The sequence below is a fragment of the Pomacea canaliculata genome, linkage group LG9, assembly GCF_003073045.1.
Source record: "Pomacea canaliculata isolate SZHN2017 linkage group LG9, ASM307304v1, whole genome shotgun sequence".
NCBI classification, from domain to species: Eukaryota; Metazoa; Mollusca; class Gastropoda; order Architaenioglossa; family Ampullariidae; genus Pomacea; species Pomacea canaliculata.
The window spans coordinates 27,122,432-27,138,205 of record NC_037598.1 but is presented as its reverse complement, the minus strand read 5'-3'; the positions used below and the strand labels follow the sequence as shown (position 1 = coordinate 27,138,205).

At 41.6% G+C, this 15,774-nt stretch overlaps 2 protein-coding genes across 3 annotated transcripts; both read left to right on the top strand.

Annotated features, from left to right (window-relative positions):
• The first annotated feature begins 819 nt into the window (after positions 1-819).
• On the top strand, positions 820-5,849 carry LOC112572836 (galactosylgalactosylxylosylprotein 3-beta-glucuronosyltransferase 2-like). Of its 2 annotated transcripts, none has more exons than XM_025252742.1 (8): positions 820-1,293; positions 1,574-1,627; positions 1,946-2,181; positions 2,623-2,696; positions 3,003-3,138; positions 3,545-3,631; positions 3,816-4,025; positions 4,930-5,849. In XM_025252742.1, exons 1-8 carry the CDS (start codon positions 1,266-1,268, stop codon positions 5,032-5,034), a joined length of 930 nt encoding a protein of 309 aa, XP_025108527.1. In that variant the 5' UTR covers positions 820-1,265; the 3' UTR covers positions 5,035-5,849. The 2 variants fall into 2 exon arrangements, with proteins under 2 accessions (XP_025108527.1, XP_025108528.1); XM_025252743.1 differs by having other exon boundaries at positions 3,816-4,080.
• A 2,321-nt stretch (positions 5,850-8,170) lies between these two features.
• LOC112572835 (galactosylgalactosylxylosylprotein 3-beta-glucuronosyltransferase 3-like) lies at positions 8,171-12,819 on the top strand. The gene is made up of 8 exons (XM_025252741.1): positions 8,171-8,689; positions 9,021-9,074; positions 9,396-9,631; positions 10,068-10,141; positions 10,984-11,119; positions 11,503-11,589; positions 11,815-12,024; positions 12,362-12,819. The coding sequence occupies exons 1-8, from the start codon at positions 8,662-8,664 to the stop codon at positions 12,464-12,466; spliced, it is 930 nt and encodes a 309-aa protein (XP_025108526.1). The 5' UTR covers positions 8,171-8,661; the 3' UTR covers positions 12,467-12,819.
• The last annotated feature ends 2,955 nt before the right edge of the window (positions 12,820-15,774 follow it).

Genomic DNA, 15,774 nt, shown 5'->3' with positions numbered 1-15,774 from the left:
AACAGAACAAAGCTTTTATAATCAGTAAACACATCTTATAATTTCAAAACAGTACAATAAATAAATAATAATCTTTTAAAGAGTTGGGTAAAAATATAAAAGATATAAAAGACTAGTGATTAATCTCCCCACGTTGATAGAGAATTTTTTAAAAAAAAACACCATAGAAACAGTTGGTTTTTTTAAACTTCTGTAACATCTTGCTGGTTGGGTGCAAGGAGGGTGAAGAGAATCAATAAGACGACAAACATATCTATGTTGATACGAACTTTATATGAACTCGAGACCAGCTTGGCATGGTCTTAGCAACACAGATATGATGCAAATAAAGTATTGTTTGCCCACACAATAAATAACCTTAATACTGACACTAATACCAAGAAAGCATGTTGGGTTACATCACACCTGGACACACCTAAGGTTAAAAAAAATGTGTCTAAACAGATGTTACACATCTTATATTTCTCAACATTAATTATGTGGACATAAACTGACCACTTAAGGCTTTCCCTTTTCTTTCTTTGATTTCTTTTGCTTGCATTGTGTCACACTTCATAAAGACAGCATCTTAAAAACAAATGTTTAAACTTGTATTTTCAAAACTGATGTAACATCGGTGTAAAATGTCAATGGTTACACCAGGAGGGACCTGCTGATCTCACCAAATGTTGCAAATCCTTTCTGCATCGATGTTGAGCAAAAGGCGTCAGTCACACAAACGTGGCCACCCGTCAATAGATGGAAGGATTAAAAAAACCCACCCACACGCCTACCACTATATATCTGTAGTTAACAAGATCTGTCACCTGAAGAGGGAGTGATACTGTGTTCGTGAAAGTGAATGTAGTTATGAAATCAGGAGGCGGCACGTGCTTGGCTGTCAGCAATATCCTCCAAAAGGTTTCTACTCCTCTAAGATGGTGTGTGAAAAGGTGTTTTGAGATTTAATTGCTTATCAAGATGTGATTGACAAGTCAGGGCCTATCCTGCATGTCATTTAACAGGAAGCAACTTTTGTGCAAGTTCCTTTATACTGTGTAGCCACTACGACAGTGTTTCCAGAGTTAAGCACACCGCCATCTGTACCTGGTGGTAAATAAAACTTTCACACGCTGACATATTTATTGAATACGGCTCGTCTCCACCTCGAGACAAAGCGATATGTTTTTGTAATATATTTGTTAGGTTTAGTCAGTCAACAAGCAAACACTTCTTTGTGTCAAGGAAGGTCACAACCGTCCACGTGCTCTCCACTCACGAACACAATGAGCATGCGACTCAAAGCTCTCAAATGTGAGTAAATTTGTTACTTCTGATTTCTGCGCACACGCAAAACACACACACACTCACATACCCACTCACACACACACACACACACACACACACACACACACACACACACACACACACACACACACACACACACACACACACACACACACACACACACACACACGAATGCATGTGCATGAGCATGCGTGGACGTATTCAACAATTATTCAATATCAATCGGTTCACTGACTATTTGTTGTTTTGGCTTATTGAATGTTCTGTTCATGTTCTTTGAGGGCAGGCAGGATCGCCGCCGTCGTCACATGTTTTGTTGCCATATTTCTTGTGATCAGCAGTAAGTACTTTTTGTGTTTTGTGAAATTCTTTGTATATGTCTCTCTCATACTTTTCTTCAGCAGCTTACCTACCCCAAAAAAGAATCACCCTGAGTACAATCTTTAGAGACTGAAAGAATATACGCTACTAGCACAGCTCGAAATTATTTGTAAATATTAAACTATTTATAGTATAATAAATTTCACGGAAATTACAACTTAGTATTATTAAAAACAATCAGTTTTATAGGAAAATAAAATCCATGGAACTTATGACAAGCGTATGATGAAGTTTACAGACTACTTTCCGGCAATAAGACTTATTTGCTCGCCAACAGCTACACACACCAACTGGACACGGAACATGGCTTTACAGTCTTACAGTCATCAGTCAATTGACCTACTCCGTACAACAACAGCAACAACGCCATCTGCCCCCAAGGCCTACGTCATCACGCCCACGTACCAACGGCCGACGCAAGAAGCCGACTTGCTACGTCTGTGTTACACCCTCATGCAAGCGCCGCACGTCTGGTGGATCATCGTCGAGGACAGCGACGACAAAACAGAGCTGGTGGGTGCGTAGGATGGAGTTGGGGTGGGGGAGAGGGTAGTCAATAAGTGTTTTATTAGTGGGATGTAAGTATTCAAGTGTTTAAGACAAGGCGTTGTCACGACTGGGTGGACAGGTGAGAGTTGGGGGTCGGTAACCAGTATTAATGAGACAACTGAAGCAACAGTCTTGCCTTTTGTTGACACGATTTCAAACATGGTTTTGTTTCAGTTTGCTTTTGCTCTGACTTTTGACAATAAATTAGTTTTCTACACACGTACATACGATGGAGTCTCCACATGTTTCTCCAACTCTTGTCACACGTCTCCAAATAATTCTCTCTGATGTGACAGGCTATGTTTCCCAGAGTTCTCAACTACTTGGCATGATATAAGTCTTTACATTTCGTTGTACTAGACACGGACTAAGTTGTGATCAAGTTGATCAATTCACTGGCGACAGGTACAGAGGATAGCGAAGGAGTGTAAGGTGCCTGACATCACACATCTGGTGGCAAGAACGCGGCTCTTAGCAAAGTAGGATTTTTTTAAATTTGTCTTTTCTGCGTTAAACATTTTTTCTCTTTGTCTCCCTTCCTATCTCGAGTGTTTTTTTACTTTGAATTTTTTCCTTCCTTCGTTTGTTCTTTCTTTTTCATTTCTGTATAAAGTTTTGTAATTCTGCTGTAAACAACATCAAACGAGCTGGTCACGCATTACAGAAAATTGTCCAATCCTGTCGCCTACATCATCTAACAGAATGAGAAGCATGTCAGTGCAATGTCGACACAAACAGGAGAAAGATGAGTACAAGGTGTTGTCTGTCCTCTCGCTGTATTACAGTGAGTCTCATCGAGGTGTGACTCAGCGCAACACGGGGCTGGCGTGGGTCCGCAACAATGTCCTGCCCTCGTCACGTGCAGGGGGCGTGTACTTCGCTGATGACGACAACACCTACGACCTGAGAGTTTTTGATGTGGTCAGACCAACGTTTCTTTCAATTCTTATTTTTGTGATAATTATTATTGTTAGCATCTTAATTGGTTTTGATTTCTGTCTTCGCAAAGTACTGCACATTGTCCTAACTGTTCTGTGTTTATTATACATAAACAGATATTGTAAACAAACAGGACTGCGTGTAAACACCTGTAGCTCAGTTTTTAAAATGTTTCCCAAGTTACAGAACTTCTAGTATCTCAACTCTCCCCTTGGCACACGTGACTGCAATGATGTGACACCTGTCCGCAGTCCTCACCTCGTGTGTAGCCTTATCAGCGGCTGTGGGGCAAACTGAGGTCCGTGTTCGTCATCGGTGTTGATGTTGGTGTTGGTGTTGGTGTTGGTGTTAAGGCGCTTACACTTTAAATTGTCGTCCTCTATCTCAGGTTCGAAACACGACCAAGATGAGCACATGGAAGGTCGGTATTGTGGGCGGACTGTTGGAAGAAGGACCAGTCTGTGTGAATGGAAAGGTGAGTGTTCACACAGTCACACAGAAGAAATGTGACAGCACAATATGTTACATATTGAACACATAACGCACGTGTAACGTAGTACAACACCTGGAAACAAGAAAACACAGTCAGCATGGGACAGGTGGAAACAAGGAGACACATTTAAATGAGAATGACACGATCTTTCTTGTCTCGCTTACAGGTAATCGGGTGGACGACTGGGTTTTCTCCTAGGAGAAAGTACCCCATAGACATGGCAGCCTTTGCTGTTGGCCTTGACCTTCTTGCTCAGGAGCCAGGTGCAAACTTTAGTCACACGTCAGAGTCGGGACACCTGGAGACAGACTTTATAACTTTGTTTAACGTCTCGTCGCCAGACATCACCACAGCTCCAGACGGCAACTGCTCCAGGGTGCGTCACGCTTACCTGTAACGTCACTACCTACACAATGCTTTGACCAAGGAAGGTATATTGACTGGACTGGTGGCAGACACATCCTCCCACCCTAACCTCTACAAACAGGACTTAGCGAAGTAGCTATAGACTCAAAGGAAAGAGAAGAAGCAGACGATGTGACGGAGGGATAAAATGTGACTCAATGTGTGTTTACTATTGACAATAAGAAGTTGGGAGCACTCTGTCGTGAACTTGCTCCGGTTACGGATGTTGGTCAATGACGTAGTCAAGGTTCGTGGTTTAACGGTTGGGTACTTGACCTTCGTCAGCTTTTATTTTTTTTTTTCTCTCTCTCTCTCTCTCTCTCTGCACTACATTGATGTGCATCTAGGTTTAGCGGATTTTCAGCCAGGATCTGGGAGCTGATGATAATGAGCAAACATTCTACAGAGCTCTCCGTTACATCACTTCAGACTGCCAGTTATTGAGTTATTCTGAAAGGTGTAGTTGACAGACACCACAGCGGCCTGACAGCGTCTACAGAAGGGCGTCAGCTAGTTACCACCAACAACAAGTGGTATACAGCAGCGGAGACAGCACGAGATGCTGACACAAGCTGAGCTCAGTACTATATAATGAAACAGCCGCCCTTATTATTGCTTTCTATTAAGTGTGGTCATCAGGTTTCCGCCAAAGACAGCAAATTCGACTGGCATGTTCGCAGCACAGGACAGTTGACACTGTGAACCACCATCATATCCATTTAGAGATCACAGGCTTGCATTGGACTGTTGACAGTGGTTATAGCTCTGGATATGATAATGTAGCATTATTTGACAATCTAGTTCTAAATGTTTCATTTGCTGTTCCCATGGGTTTCTGCATTTACTAAGCTGACATTTGACAATGTTGCATTCAGGTTCTGGCGTGGCACACCAAGACAGTACTTCCGGAGGTCGACGGGACGCCTGTCTTCGTTGTCAACAGCGAGCGTCAGGAGGATCGTGCGGAGAAACTTCAATGATCTACTCACATCACGATTACTGACCTTACTGTTTGCACTTGGTGGACACTTACACACTGTCTCGCTAGTCTTGTCAAGTTGACTACAAAACCGAAAGCTAGAGAACCTATTGGTAGAACTAATTGAGTAGACATTTCTCTCTCTTTCTCCATTAACAAATTAAAAAATTAAAAAATCAATGGAAAGGCAGTTTATTTTTTGTCTAGTTTGTTGAAAACAAGCATAAAAGATTTTATAAGATTTTATAAAAGGAAATAAAAATCCCTTACAAATAACGAATGCCAGAGTGCATCATGCAGTACACAGAATACTAGTGTATAAAAGATGGAGCTAATAGTAAGGTTTGCATCAGCAGTTCCTGACCTCACTCTACTATGAAACTGAACCTACTTATCATAATATCTGTAGTCATGTCACTTGGCTTTCTTAATATATTTTTACCTGTAGTCACGTCACTTGATGTTCTTTGTGTACTATCATCTGAAGTCGCGTCACTTCATGTTCTTAATATATTATTATCTGTAGTCACATCACTTGATGTTTGCAGTGTTTTACATTATCTGTAGTCACGTAACTTCATGTTCTCAGTACTGTATTATTACCTGTAGTCAAGTCACTTCATGTTCTTAATCTACAGTATCTGTAGTCATGTCACCTGATGTTCTCAGTAGTGTTTTATTGCCTGTAGTCACCAAATGTCTATAAATCAAGTCCACTCCCATCTATGGTACAACATCACAAGCTGTTTATGTTACATTTGACTGAGATGTCAGTCGGTTGTTAAGTGTATCAGGTTTGGTGCGATTAAATATTTTCTGTCATTCCTTTCAGGGGTGATAGCTCTACACTACAGTTTTGTTTCGATTTTGCTTTAGTAAAACTAAGGCATTCTCTCTGTCTCTCTCTCTCACACATTCATCATCCCTGTTTGCACTTCGCTACCCACCCACTTCCACACATTCACCACGTCAACATAGAGTTACATAACAACATCAACCTAAAGTCATACAACACCAACACAGTTATGCAACATCAACACAGCTAAACAACATCAACATAAGTCACTACACACCCCCTCCTCTCCCTTTCACAAACTAAATCTCAAGATGTTAAGGTGTTCAAAACAATCTTTTTACTCTTGGCTGCCTTTTAGGATATACAAATTCAACAATGACTAAGTCGGATGTCAGGTGTACAATATCACTGCAGGATAATTACCATAGTACATACGATCTCTCTTTTTCTACCATTCATCGCATTCCTTTTTTTCACTCACACATAGATGATCGTCATGCTGATGATAACTTCACCACATGCAGGTTTTGTAAGTGTTCTGTGGTTTTCTTTTCGAGGCCTTGCTAGTGATGGTGCATGCGCTGACTTGTTTAACTTTTAACAAGAACGAGAACCTACAGTCTGTCGTAGATGTTTCTTGTGGCGATGCTTCATTGGCACTGACCCCTGACACAAGACCAAGCGACGGTACAGGTGACAGAAGGCACAGATCATCTCGTGTCTTTGTCAACCTGCTCACCTGACTACACACCTGCCACAGCGTTCAGTGTCACACGCCAGAGTGTGCGAAACCTTTTTAGTCGTGATGAAACCACACCACGGGTGCTGATCTCTCTTGTCTCCAGAACATTGACCTCAGAACTACGCTCCAGTGACGTTTGCCCTTCTTGAGGTCAAAGCAACTGCTTCAGGCAGGTCTGGTTACAGAACATCACCCGGGACTTACTGTCAGCAGCAGTTCTCGTCCACTCTGGACTTGGTGTCCATGCTGAGGATCTTCCTGCCCCCTGGCAGTGTCACTACTGGGTACAAAGGTCAAGGACTGCAATTGCAGGAGGCAATGCAACATCGCCAAGATCAAGGCCAACTTTTTATTGTAGTCTCATAGCTAACAATGTATGCCATTGGCTAATTACTACCACTACCACCACACACATGCACACAAATATACACAAATATACACAAATCATTCTAGTCAGAGTGACCACAATATCACCAGTGAAATTTGTGACAAAACATTCTGATCTTTATAAAACAGGTATGTGAAAACATACTCGTTTTTGTAGCATATGTAATATAAGGCAAAGATAAGTTCATAATTTTTTTTTCAGTGTTGACGATTGATTCAGAACATGTGCAAATTGACCGATCAAGTGTCCTGAACACAGCACTTTCTGCATGCCAGTCAATTAGTAGCAATACCTGTGTCTAAGGATCAAGCTCACAGATGACACCAAAACATGCTCTCACATGCTTTCTACCCAGTGCTGAACTTACAAAAAGAATGAACTTGTGTTGTATTACTGGCTGCAACCAGCAAAAGTTTAAGATTTCTTCGTATCCCAGCTGTACCAAAAAAAGAAAAAAAAAAAAGAAAAAAAAATAATCCATCAATAATGAAGAAATTGTATTTTAAATCAGCAACGAGGATGGCAGAGTCAGATCCATAGGAAAGAAATAACAGAATACAAAGCAACACCATGGCATCATGTTCTCTGCATTCACATTGTCTCACAAATAGGTGGAAAAGTATTTTACCCAAGTTTGGCAAAGTTTGCAGATGCCGGCTGTGTAAAAACTCTGACAAACTCTGAGAATTATTTGGGCAGGTAAACTTGCTGTTATCGACACCATCTTGGTCATCTTCATTACTGTAATTAGCAAGCTCCGTACAAACAGAACAAACCTTTATAATCAGTAAACATTTCGAAACAGTAGAATAAATAATATAATTTTAAAGATTTAGGTGAAAATATAAAAAAGCTGTGGTGACTTCTACCAGGACATAAAGGACTCAAATGATTAATCTCCCCACTTTGATGGGAGATGGGAGGAAAAAAACAACCCCACCCACACACCTACCCCCATATATGTATATAGTTAACAAGATCTATCAAGTGAACAGAGGAGTGATATTTTGTTCGTGAAGGTGAGTGTAGTTATGAAGTACGGAGGCAGCACGTGCTTGGCTGTCAACGATATCCTTCAAAAGGTTTCTACTCCCCTAACATGGTGTGTGAAAAGGTGTTTGAGTTTTAATTGCTTATCGACATCTCATTGACAAGTCAGGGGCCATCTTGCATGTTATTTTACAGGTGTAAGCGAGTGGTGGGGGTGTGGACTGACGACAACAGTCCGACACTCAAGCAGACAGACAGGAGCAGTAACCTGAGATAACCCTCTACTGAGTGTAAGATGGTCACGGCTGAGTTGTCTCGCCTGATGCTGTCTCGACCGTCGCGTAGCTGTGTGACGTCCTCCCTTTTTTTGTCGTCACCTTATTTTGACGTCACATCACCTTACGTCATTTGCTCAAGGAACTTCACAAGTGACATCCGGACCTCTAGACAGCAAACAACTTTTGTGCAAGTTTCTTTATACTTCGTAGCCACTACGACAGTGTTTCCAGAGTTAAACACACCGCCATCTGTACCTGGCGGTAAATAAAACTTTCACACGCTGACATATTTATTGAATACGGCTTATCTCCACCTTGAGACAAAGCGAGATGTTTTTGTAATATATTTGTTAGGGTTAGTCAGTCAACAAGCAAACACTTCTTTGTGTCAAGGAAGGTCACAACCGTCCACGTGCTCTCCACTCACGAACACAATGAGCAAGCGACTCAAAGCTCTCAAATGTGAGTAATTTTGTTACTTCTGATTTCTATTTCCATTGATATAACAAGCATATTTCTACTTCCATTGTATCTGCTCGTTGGTTGATGGCCACATTTAGCTCACCAACATCGCCCAACACTGGCCAACATGATTTTACACTGGTTCATCTGTATATTTATGTGATATCTGTGGGAGTGTGTGGGTATGCGCGAACACAAACACACACACACACACGAATGTATGTGCATGAGCATGCGTGGACGTGTTCAACAATCATTCAATATCAATCGGTTCACTGACTATTTGTTGTTTTGGCTTATTGAATGTTCTGTTCATGTTCTTTGAGGGCAGGCAGGATCGCCGCCGTCGTCACGTGTTTTGTTGCCATATTTCTTGTGATCAGCAGTAAGTACTTTTTGTGTTTTGTGAAATTCTTTGTATATGTCTCTCTCAAACTTTTCTTCAGCAGCTTACCTGCGCCAAAAAAAAAGCATCACCCTGAGTACAATCTTTAGAGACTGAAAGAATATCTGCTACTAGCACAGCTCGAAATTATTTGTAAATATTAAACTATTTATAAAATAATAAATTTCACGGAAATTACAACTTAGTATTATTAAAAATAACCAGTTTTATAGGAAAATAAAATCCGTGGAACTTATGACAAGCGTATGATGAAGTTTACAGACTACTTTCCGGCAATAAGACTTATTTGCTCGCCAACAGCTACACCCACCAACAGGACACGGAGAATAGCTTTACAGTCTTACAGTCATCGGTCACATGACCTGCTCAGTACAACAACACCCCCAACGCCGTCTGCCCCCAAGGCCTACGTCATCACCCCCACGTACCAACGGCCGACGCAAGAAGCCGACTTGCTACGTCTGTGTTACACCCTCATGCAAGCGCCGCACGTCAGGTGGATCATCGTCGAGGACAGCGACGACAAAACAGAGCTGGTGGGTGCGTGGGATGGAGTTGGGGTGGGGGAGAGGGTAGTCAATAAGTGTTTTATTAGTGGGATGTAAGTATTCAAGTGTTTAAGACAAGGCGTTGTCACGACTGGGTGGACAGGTGAGAGTTGGGGGTCGGTAACCAGTATTAATCAGACAACTGAAGCAACAGTCTTGCCTTTTGTTGACACGATTTCAAACATGGTTTTGTTTCAGTTTGCTTTTGCTCTGACTTTTGACAATAAATTAGTTTTCTACATACATACGATGGAGTCTCCACATGTTTCTCCAACTCTTGTATACGTCTCCACATAATTCTCTCTGATGTGACAGGCTATGTTTCCCAGAGTTCTCAACTACGTGACATGATATAAGTCTTTACATTTCGTTGTACTAGACTCGGACTAAGTTGTGATCAAGTTGATCAATTCACTGGCGACAGGTACAGAGGATAGCAGACGAGTGTAAGGTGCCTGACATCACACATCTGGCGGCGAGAACGCGGCTTTTAGCAAAGTAGGATTTTAAAAAAAATTTCTTTTCTGCCTTAAACATTTTTTCTCTTTGTCTCCCTTCCTATCTCTAGTCTTTTTTACTTTGTCTTTTTTTTCTCTTCCTTCGTGTGTTCTTTCTTTATCATGTCTTTCTAAAGTTTTCTAATTCTGCTCCTTTTCATCCTCCCCAACCCTCTCCCTCCCTTGAAATCGTATTCTCGTAATTTTACTTTTAGTCGTTGTGTCCAGCTCCCGTTAGGTGTATTTTTCTGATTGACAACATTAACACAAATAGAGAATTGCCTCACATGTTGCTTAGTCTCCTAAGGTACACACACTGCCTGAGAGAACATGTTACCTGCTCATGATGTGGACCACTCTCAGTATTGTCACACGTGTCATAGATTATGTACATTATGTCGACTATGTCTTTGATGATGTTATGATACTGCAGTGAGTGGACAGAGAACATTCTAGCTTTAATATGTCGACAGAGACATGTCACTGCAACATGTAGACAGGATCCGAAACATTCCTCGGCACCTTGTACACAGGATCAGAAACGTGTCACTGTGAGAGAATCAGAAATATTTCACTTTCTTGTAGTAATTAGAAACATCTTGCAGCAACATGTAGACAAAATCATGTCACGTGTGACAACTAGAGCCAGTAATATGCTACTGAAATATGTAGACACAAATTATGTAATCAACAACATCAAACGAGCTGGTCACGTTTTACAGAAAATTGTCCAATGCTGTCGCCTACATCATGTAACAGAATGAGAAGCATGTCAGTGCAATGTCGACACAAACAGGAGAAAGATGAGTACAAGGTGTTGTCTGTCCTCTCGCTGTATTACAGTGAGTCTCATCGAGGTGTGACTCAGCGCAACACGGGGCTGGCGTGGGTCCGCCACAATGTCCTGCCCTCGTCACGTGCAGGGGGCGTGTACTTCGCTGATGACGACAACACCTACGACCTGAGAGTTTTTGATGTGGTCAGACCAACGTTTCTTTCAATTCTTATTTTTGTGATAATTATTATTGTTAGCATCTTAATTGGTTTTGATTTCTGTCTTCACAAAGTACTGCACATTGTCCTAACTCTTCTGTGTTTATTATAGATATACAGATATTGTAAACAAACAGGACTGCGTGTAAACACCTGTAGCTCAGTTTTTAAAATGTTTCCCAAGTTACAGAACTTCTAGTATCTCAACTCTCCCCTTGGCACACGTGACTGCAATGATGTGACACCTGTCCGCAGTCCTCACCTCGTGTGTAGCCTTATCAGCGGCTGTGTGTTCGTCATCAGTGTTGATGCTGGTGTTGGTGTTGGTGTTAAGGCGCTTACACTTTAAATTGTCTTCCTCTATCGCAGGTTCGAAACACGACCAAGATAAGCGTATGGAAGGTCGGTATTGTGAGCGGACTGTTGGAAGAAGGACCAGTCTGTGTGAATGGAAAGGTGAGTGTTCACACAGTCACACAGAAGAAATGTGAGAGAACACACGACACAATATGCAACACTGTACAATACATAACACACAGCCCAATATGTTACATATTAAACACGTGTAACGTAGCACAACACCTGGAAACAAGAAAACATGGGACAGGTGGAAGCAAGGACAGACACTCTAACGGCACATTGATATTAGAATGACACCGAGCTTTCTTGTCTCGCTTACAGGTAATCGGGTGGAGGACTGGGTTTTCTCCTAGGAGAAAGTACCCCATAGACATGGCAGCCTTTGCTGTTGGCCTTGACCTTCTCGCTCAGGTGTCAGGTGCCAACTTTAGCCACACGTCAAAGACTGGACACCTGGAGACAGACTTTATAACTTTGTTTAACGTCTCGTCGCCAGACATCACCACAGCTCCAGACGGCAACTGCTCCAGGGTGCGTCACGCTTACCTGTAACGTCACTACCTACACAATGCTTTGACCAAGGAAGGTATATTGACTGGACTGGTGGCAGACAAATTGTCCTACCCTAACCTCTTGAAACAGGGTTAGACATTGCCCTGCGACAACACGGAGACCTCGACACTGTAAACCACCTCATAAACGTCATATCCCTTTAGAGATCACAGGCTTGCATTGGACTGTTGACAGTGGTTATAGCTCTGGATATGATAATGTAGCATTATTTGACAATCTAGTTCTAAATGTTTCATTTGCTGTTCCCATGGGTTTCTGCATTTACTAAGCTGACATTTGACAATGTTGTATTCAGGTTCTGGCGTGGCACACCAAGACAGTACTTCCGGAGGTCGACGGGACGCCTGTGTTCGTTCTCAACAGCGAGCGTCAGGAGGATCGTGCGGAGAAACTTCAATGATCTACTCACATCACGATTACTGACTTACTGTTTGCACTTGGTGGACACTTACACACTGTCTCGCTAGTATTGTCAAGTTGACTACAAAACCGAAAGCTAGAGAACCTGTTGGTAGAACTAATTGAAGAGACATTTCTCTCTCTCTCTCTCCATTAACATTTTAATCAATGGAAAGGCAGTTTATTTTTTGTCTAGTTTGTTGAAAACAAGCATAAAAGATTTTATAAGATTTTATAAAAGGAAATAAAAATCCCTTAAAAATAACGAATGCCAGAGTGCATCATGCAGTACACAGAATACTAGTGTATAAAAGATGGAGCTAATAGTAAGGTTTGCATCAGCTGTTCCTGACCTCACTCTGCTATGAAACTGGAATACTTATCATAAACTATTATCGCAGACTGTTCAGCCTAAATAATTTATTGGGCTTCTCTGTCTCCCGACATGATGCAACGTGCTTTCCATTCGTGGTATTGAATGTGTTGTTTATCGGACAGGTAAACACTATGTATTCACTGTGTTTCCATCATAGCTGTGATGCTGAAGCCCCTTGAAGAAGTCAAACAAGTCTCGTGGCATCTTAGGGGAAATTTTAATATTTTACACTTTTTGATTATCTGTCCTGAGCTTCAGACTACCCGTTGTCAGTTTTTGTACAGAGAACTCTTTATTTTCCTTATTTAGGTCCTTCCCATCGGCAGCAATCTGTTGATTTTTGAAGAGGATAGGACTGTACCATCAAATTTAAAAACAATTTGTCCTGATAGTTTATTATTGATTTTGGTGTGTTGGTAGCCTTTTTGGGCTTCGCCACCCCTTTTTTACGCTTTATAATCCTTTTTTTACATTTTGTTTACTTATTATGTTGGCTTTTTAAAAAAAGATATCATGTTTAAAGGACTTGGGAAAATTTATCCCTAAAGCTTTAAAGTTAAAGCTACTTTTTGCCGTGATATAGCCATAGTTGCTAGCACGGCATAAAACACAAACAAACAAACAAATCTCGGGTTCCTACAAGATTCCTCGGGTTCCTTGTCATTTTGCTGATTGTAACCCATTACTTTCAGTGCAACCAGAAAGATGTCACAGTAGGTGACAAAGTGTTAATTTTGCATTAAGATCAGAAGATTAATTCCATCACACACTGATTGACACAAACACACATTCATTTACACATAAGATGTTCATCAAGTTTTGTCTTTGTTCTCATTTGATAGAGCAACAACTCATTATATTGCTGATCTCTTGGACAAATCACGTATCATGTTTATTTGTTTATGTTCCCTTGGTTATAGTAGCTGTCTAGCAAATGTCAAAAGTAGTTTAGAAAGATCAGAGTTTATTCCATCTGTGTGAACCCTGCAGGTAAGATTACAGGGGAAATGATGGGCACAATGCATCTGTGAAGTAATAAGGTCTGCAGAAAAAGACAAAGTTTCTAAGACTTTCGCCGCAAGTGGCTGCCACATGTTGTTTCACAGGGAGGCTTGCTGGTCCACTTCGTCTTCCCCACTCCCACTGGACGGTTGACACTTCAAACTGGCGCGCTGACCGTTAATCACGTTTTATTTATTATTTGTATGTACTTCTTGAGAAATAAGCAATTTTTGTTCGTGTTTATGCTATATGGTAAAATAAATTTTATTTTTAACTCACCGGGCTCTGTGATCGTTGGCCGAATAAAGGACATCACACGCTTGTTTGTATGCATTACATTGTGAACAGTTTTCATTCTCGGATGAAATGTTTGTGATGATTCCACCTGAATTATCCAAACCACTTTGCAGTATATTATTTGAATTCTTTACGAATAATCGTAGAGACCGACCTTTCAGCGACAAGGGGGATCGGTGGGTGGGTGGATGTAGTCAAACAATTTACGGGCGACCACTCATATCTTTGCGGTCATCCTCTTGCTGCTCTCCCCTGTGATGCTTTCACTGTCAACCTTCTCGTAACAAACCTCAAGTTTTTGTTTAACAATCGTGAATTGAACTTCTGAGGTATTTAGCTCCATTAGTCTGGTGTGTTGCATTCTGTGGTCGTGTAACACAAGCTACCGGGATATATATATAACTTACAGCTGTCGTGAGGTAAGCGCTAACATTAGCACAAGTAACTGTTGACACTGATGTAGTGAACAGCTGACATTAGCGTCACTTCCCTAAGTAACCGTTGGCACTAGCATAAATATGAGATGCATTAACGTATGTAGCATCGTGTAAACTAGTATCGCCATTGCTTCTGTGTCTACAAGAGTGATATTGTCGTAGTTTCAGTTTCCTTCATATTCAAGCACAACTTTTTTCTCTTGGTCAAGTATCGACCATTTCTATAAACCGCTGCATTAGATGTTGATCCCTTAACAAGACTGACACTGAAATGTTGTGCACTTTGCTCTCCTCAAATAGCGGTAAACTGGTTTTCAAGACCAACAACAACCTCTGACTGTGAAAGACTTATTTTGAGAAAGCGAAAACAATTGTTTTCAGCGCATGTTGTTGGTGTATCCGTCTCTTCTATGATGACACCGCTGAGGACCTCACTCGAAGTGATTGAGCGAACGAATGAGTTGTCACCTGTCACAAGAGGTCTGCGCTGTTATTTCTCTGGGTACCTGTCATCCTTTGCCGAGTGCACGTTCGTTTTGTCACGTGATGACGCCTTTCATGCAGTTTGAGACAGAATATCGGAGAGGGTTCCACTGAACACCCCACGCTACATCGCGCTCCATATTAACATTCTACGCGGGAATTCAGGGGAGACAACTCTTTATTTCACGTTTTCTCCTCAGCTGATTGCTTTCCCCTGTAGCATCTCACGACCCTCCACCATAACCCCCTGAGGCTTCAACCCTACTAGTTGTGGAGGATCAGTCACTGGAGCCATTGAGACTGTCTTATGCCAGCCGCTCATTGCAACCTCAATCAACTATCGCAGGAGGATATTCACAGCCGTCACAGTGCTGATGTTCTCCGCAGTGTGTTACATTACCTGTAGTCACGTCACTTGATGTTAATGTTCTCCGCAGTGTGTTACATGTAGTCACGTCACTTGATGTTAATGTTCTCCGCAGTGTGTTACATTACCTGTAGTCACGTCACTTGATGTTAATGTTCTCCGCAGTGTGTTACATGTAGTCACGTCACTTGATGTTAATGTTCTCCGCAGTGTGTTACATGTAGTCACGTCACTTGATGTTAATGTTCTCCGCAGTGTGTTACATTACCTGTAGTCACGTCACTTGATGTTAATGTTCTCCGCAGTGTGTTACATGTAGTCACGTCACTTGATGTTAATGTTCTCCG

Bases quoted from the DNA above. Each gene is read 5' to 3' on its own strand.
- LOC112572836 (XM_025252742.1), top strand. From the start codon at position 1,266: ATGAGCATGCGACTCAAAGCTCTCAAAT. The intron at 2,697-3,002 runs GTAGGATTTTTT...GCTGTATTACAG, and splicing joins AGAACGCGGCTCTTAGCAAA to TGAGTCTCATCGAGGTGTGA. The intron at 3,139-3,544 runs GTCAGACCAACG...CCTCTATCTCAG, and splicing joins ACCTGAGAGTTTTTGATGTG to GTTCGAAACACGACCAAGAT.
- LOC112572835 (XM_025252741.1), top strand. From the start codon at position 8,662: ATGAGCAAGCGACTCAAAGCTCTCAAAT. The intron at 10,142-10,983 runs GTAGGATTTTAA...GCTGTATTACAG, and splicing joins AGAACGCGGCTTTTAGCAAA to TGAGTCTCATCGAGGTGTGA. The intron at 12,025-12,361 runs GTGCGTCACGCT...TGTTGTATTCAG, and splicing joins CAGACGGCAACTGCTCCAGG to GTTCTGGCGTGGCACACCAA.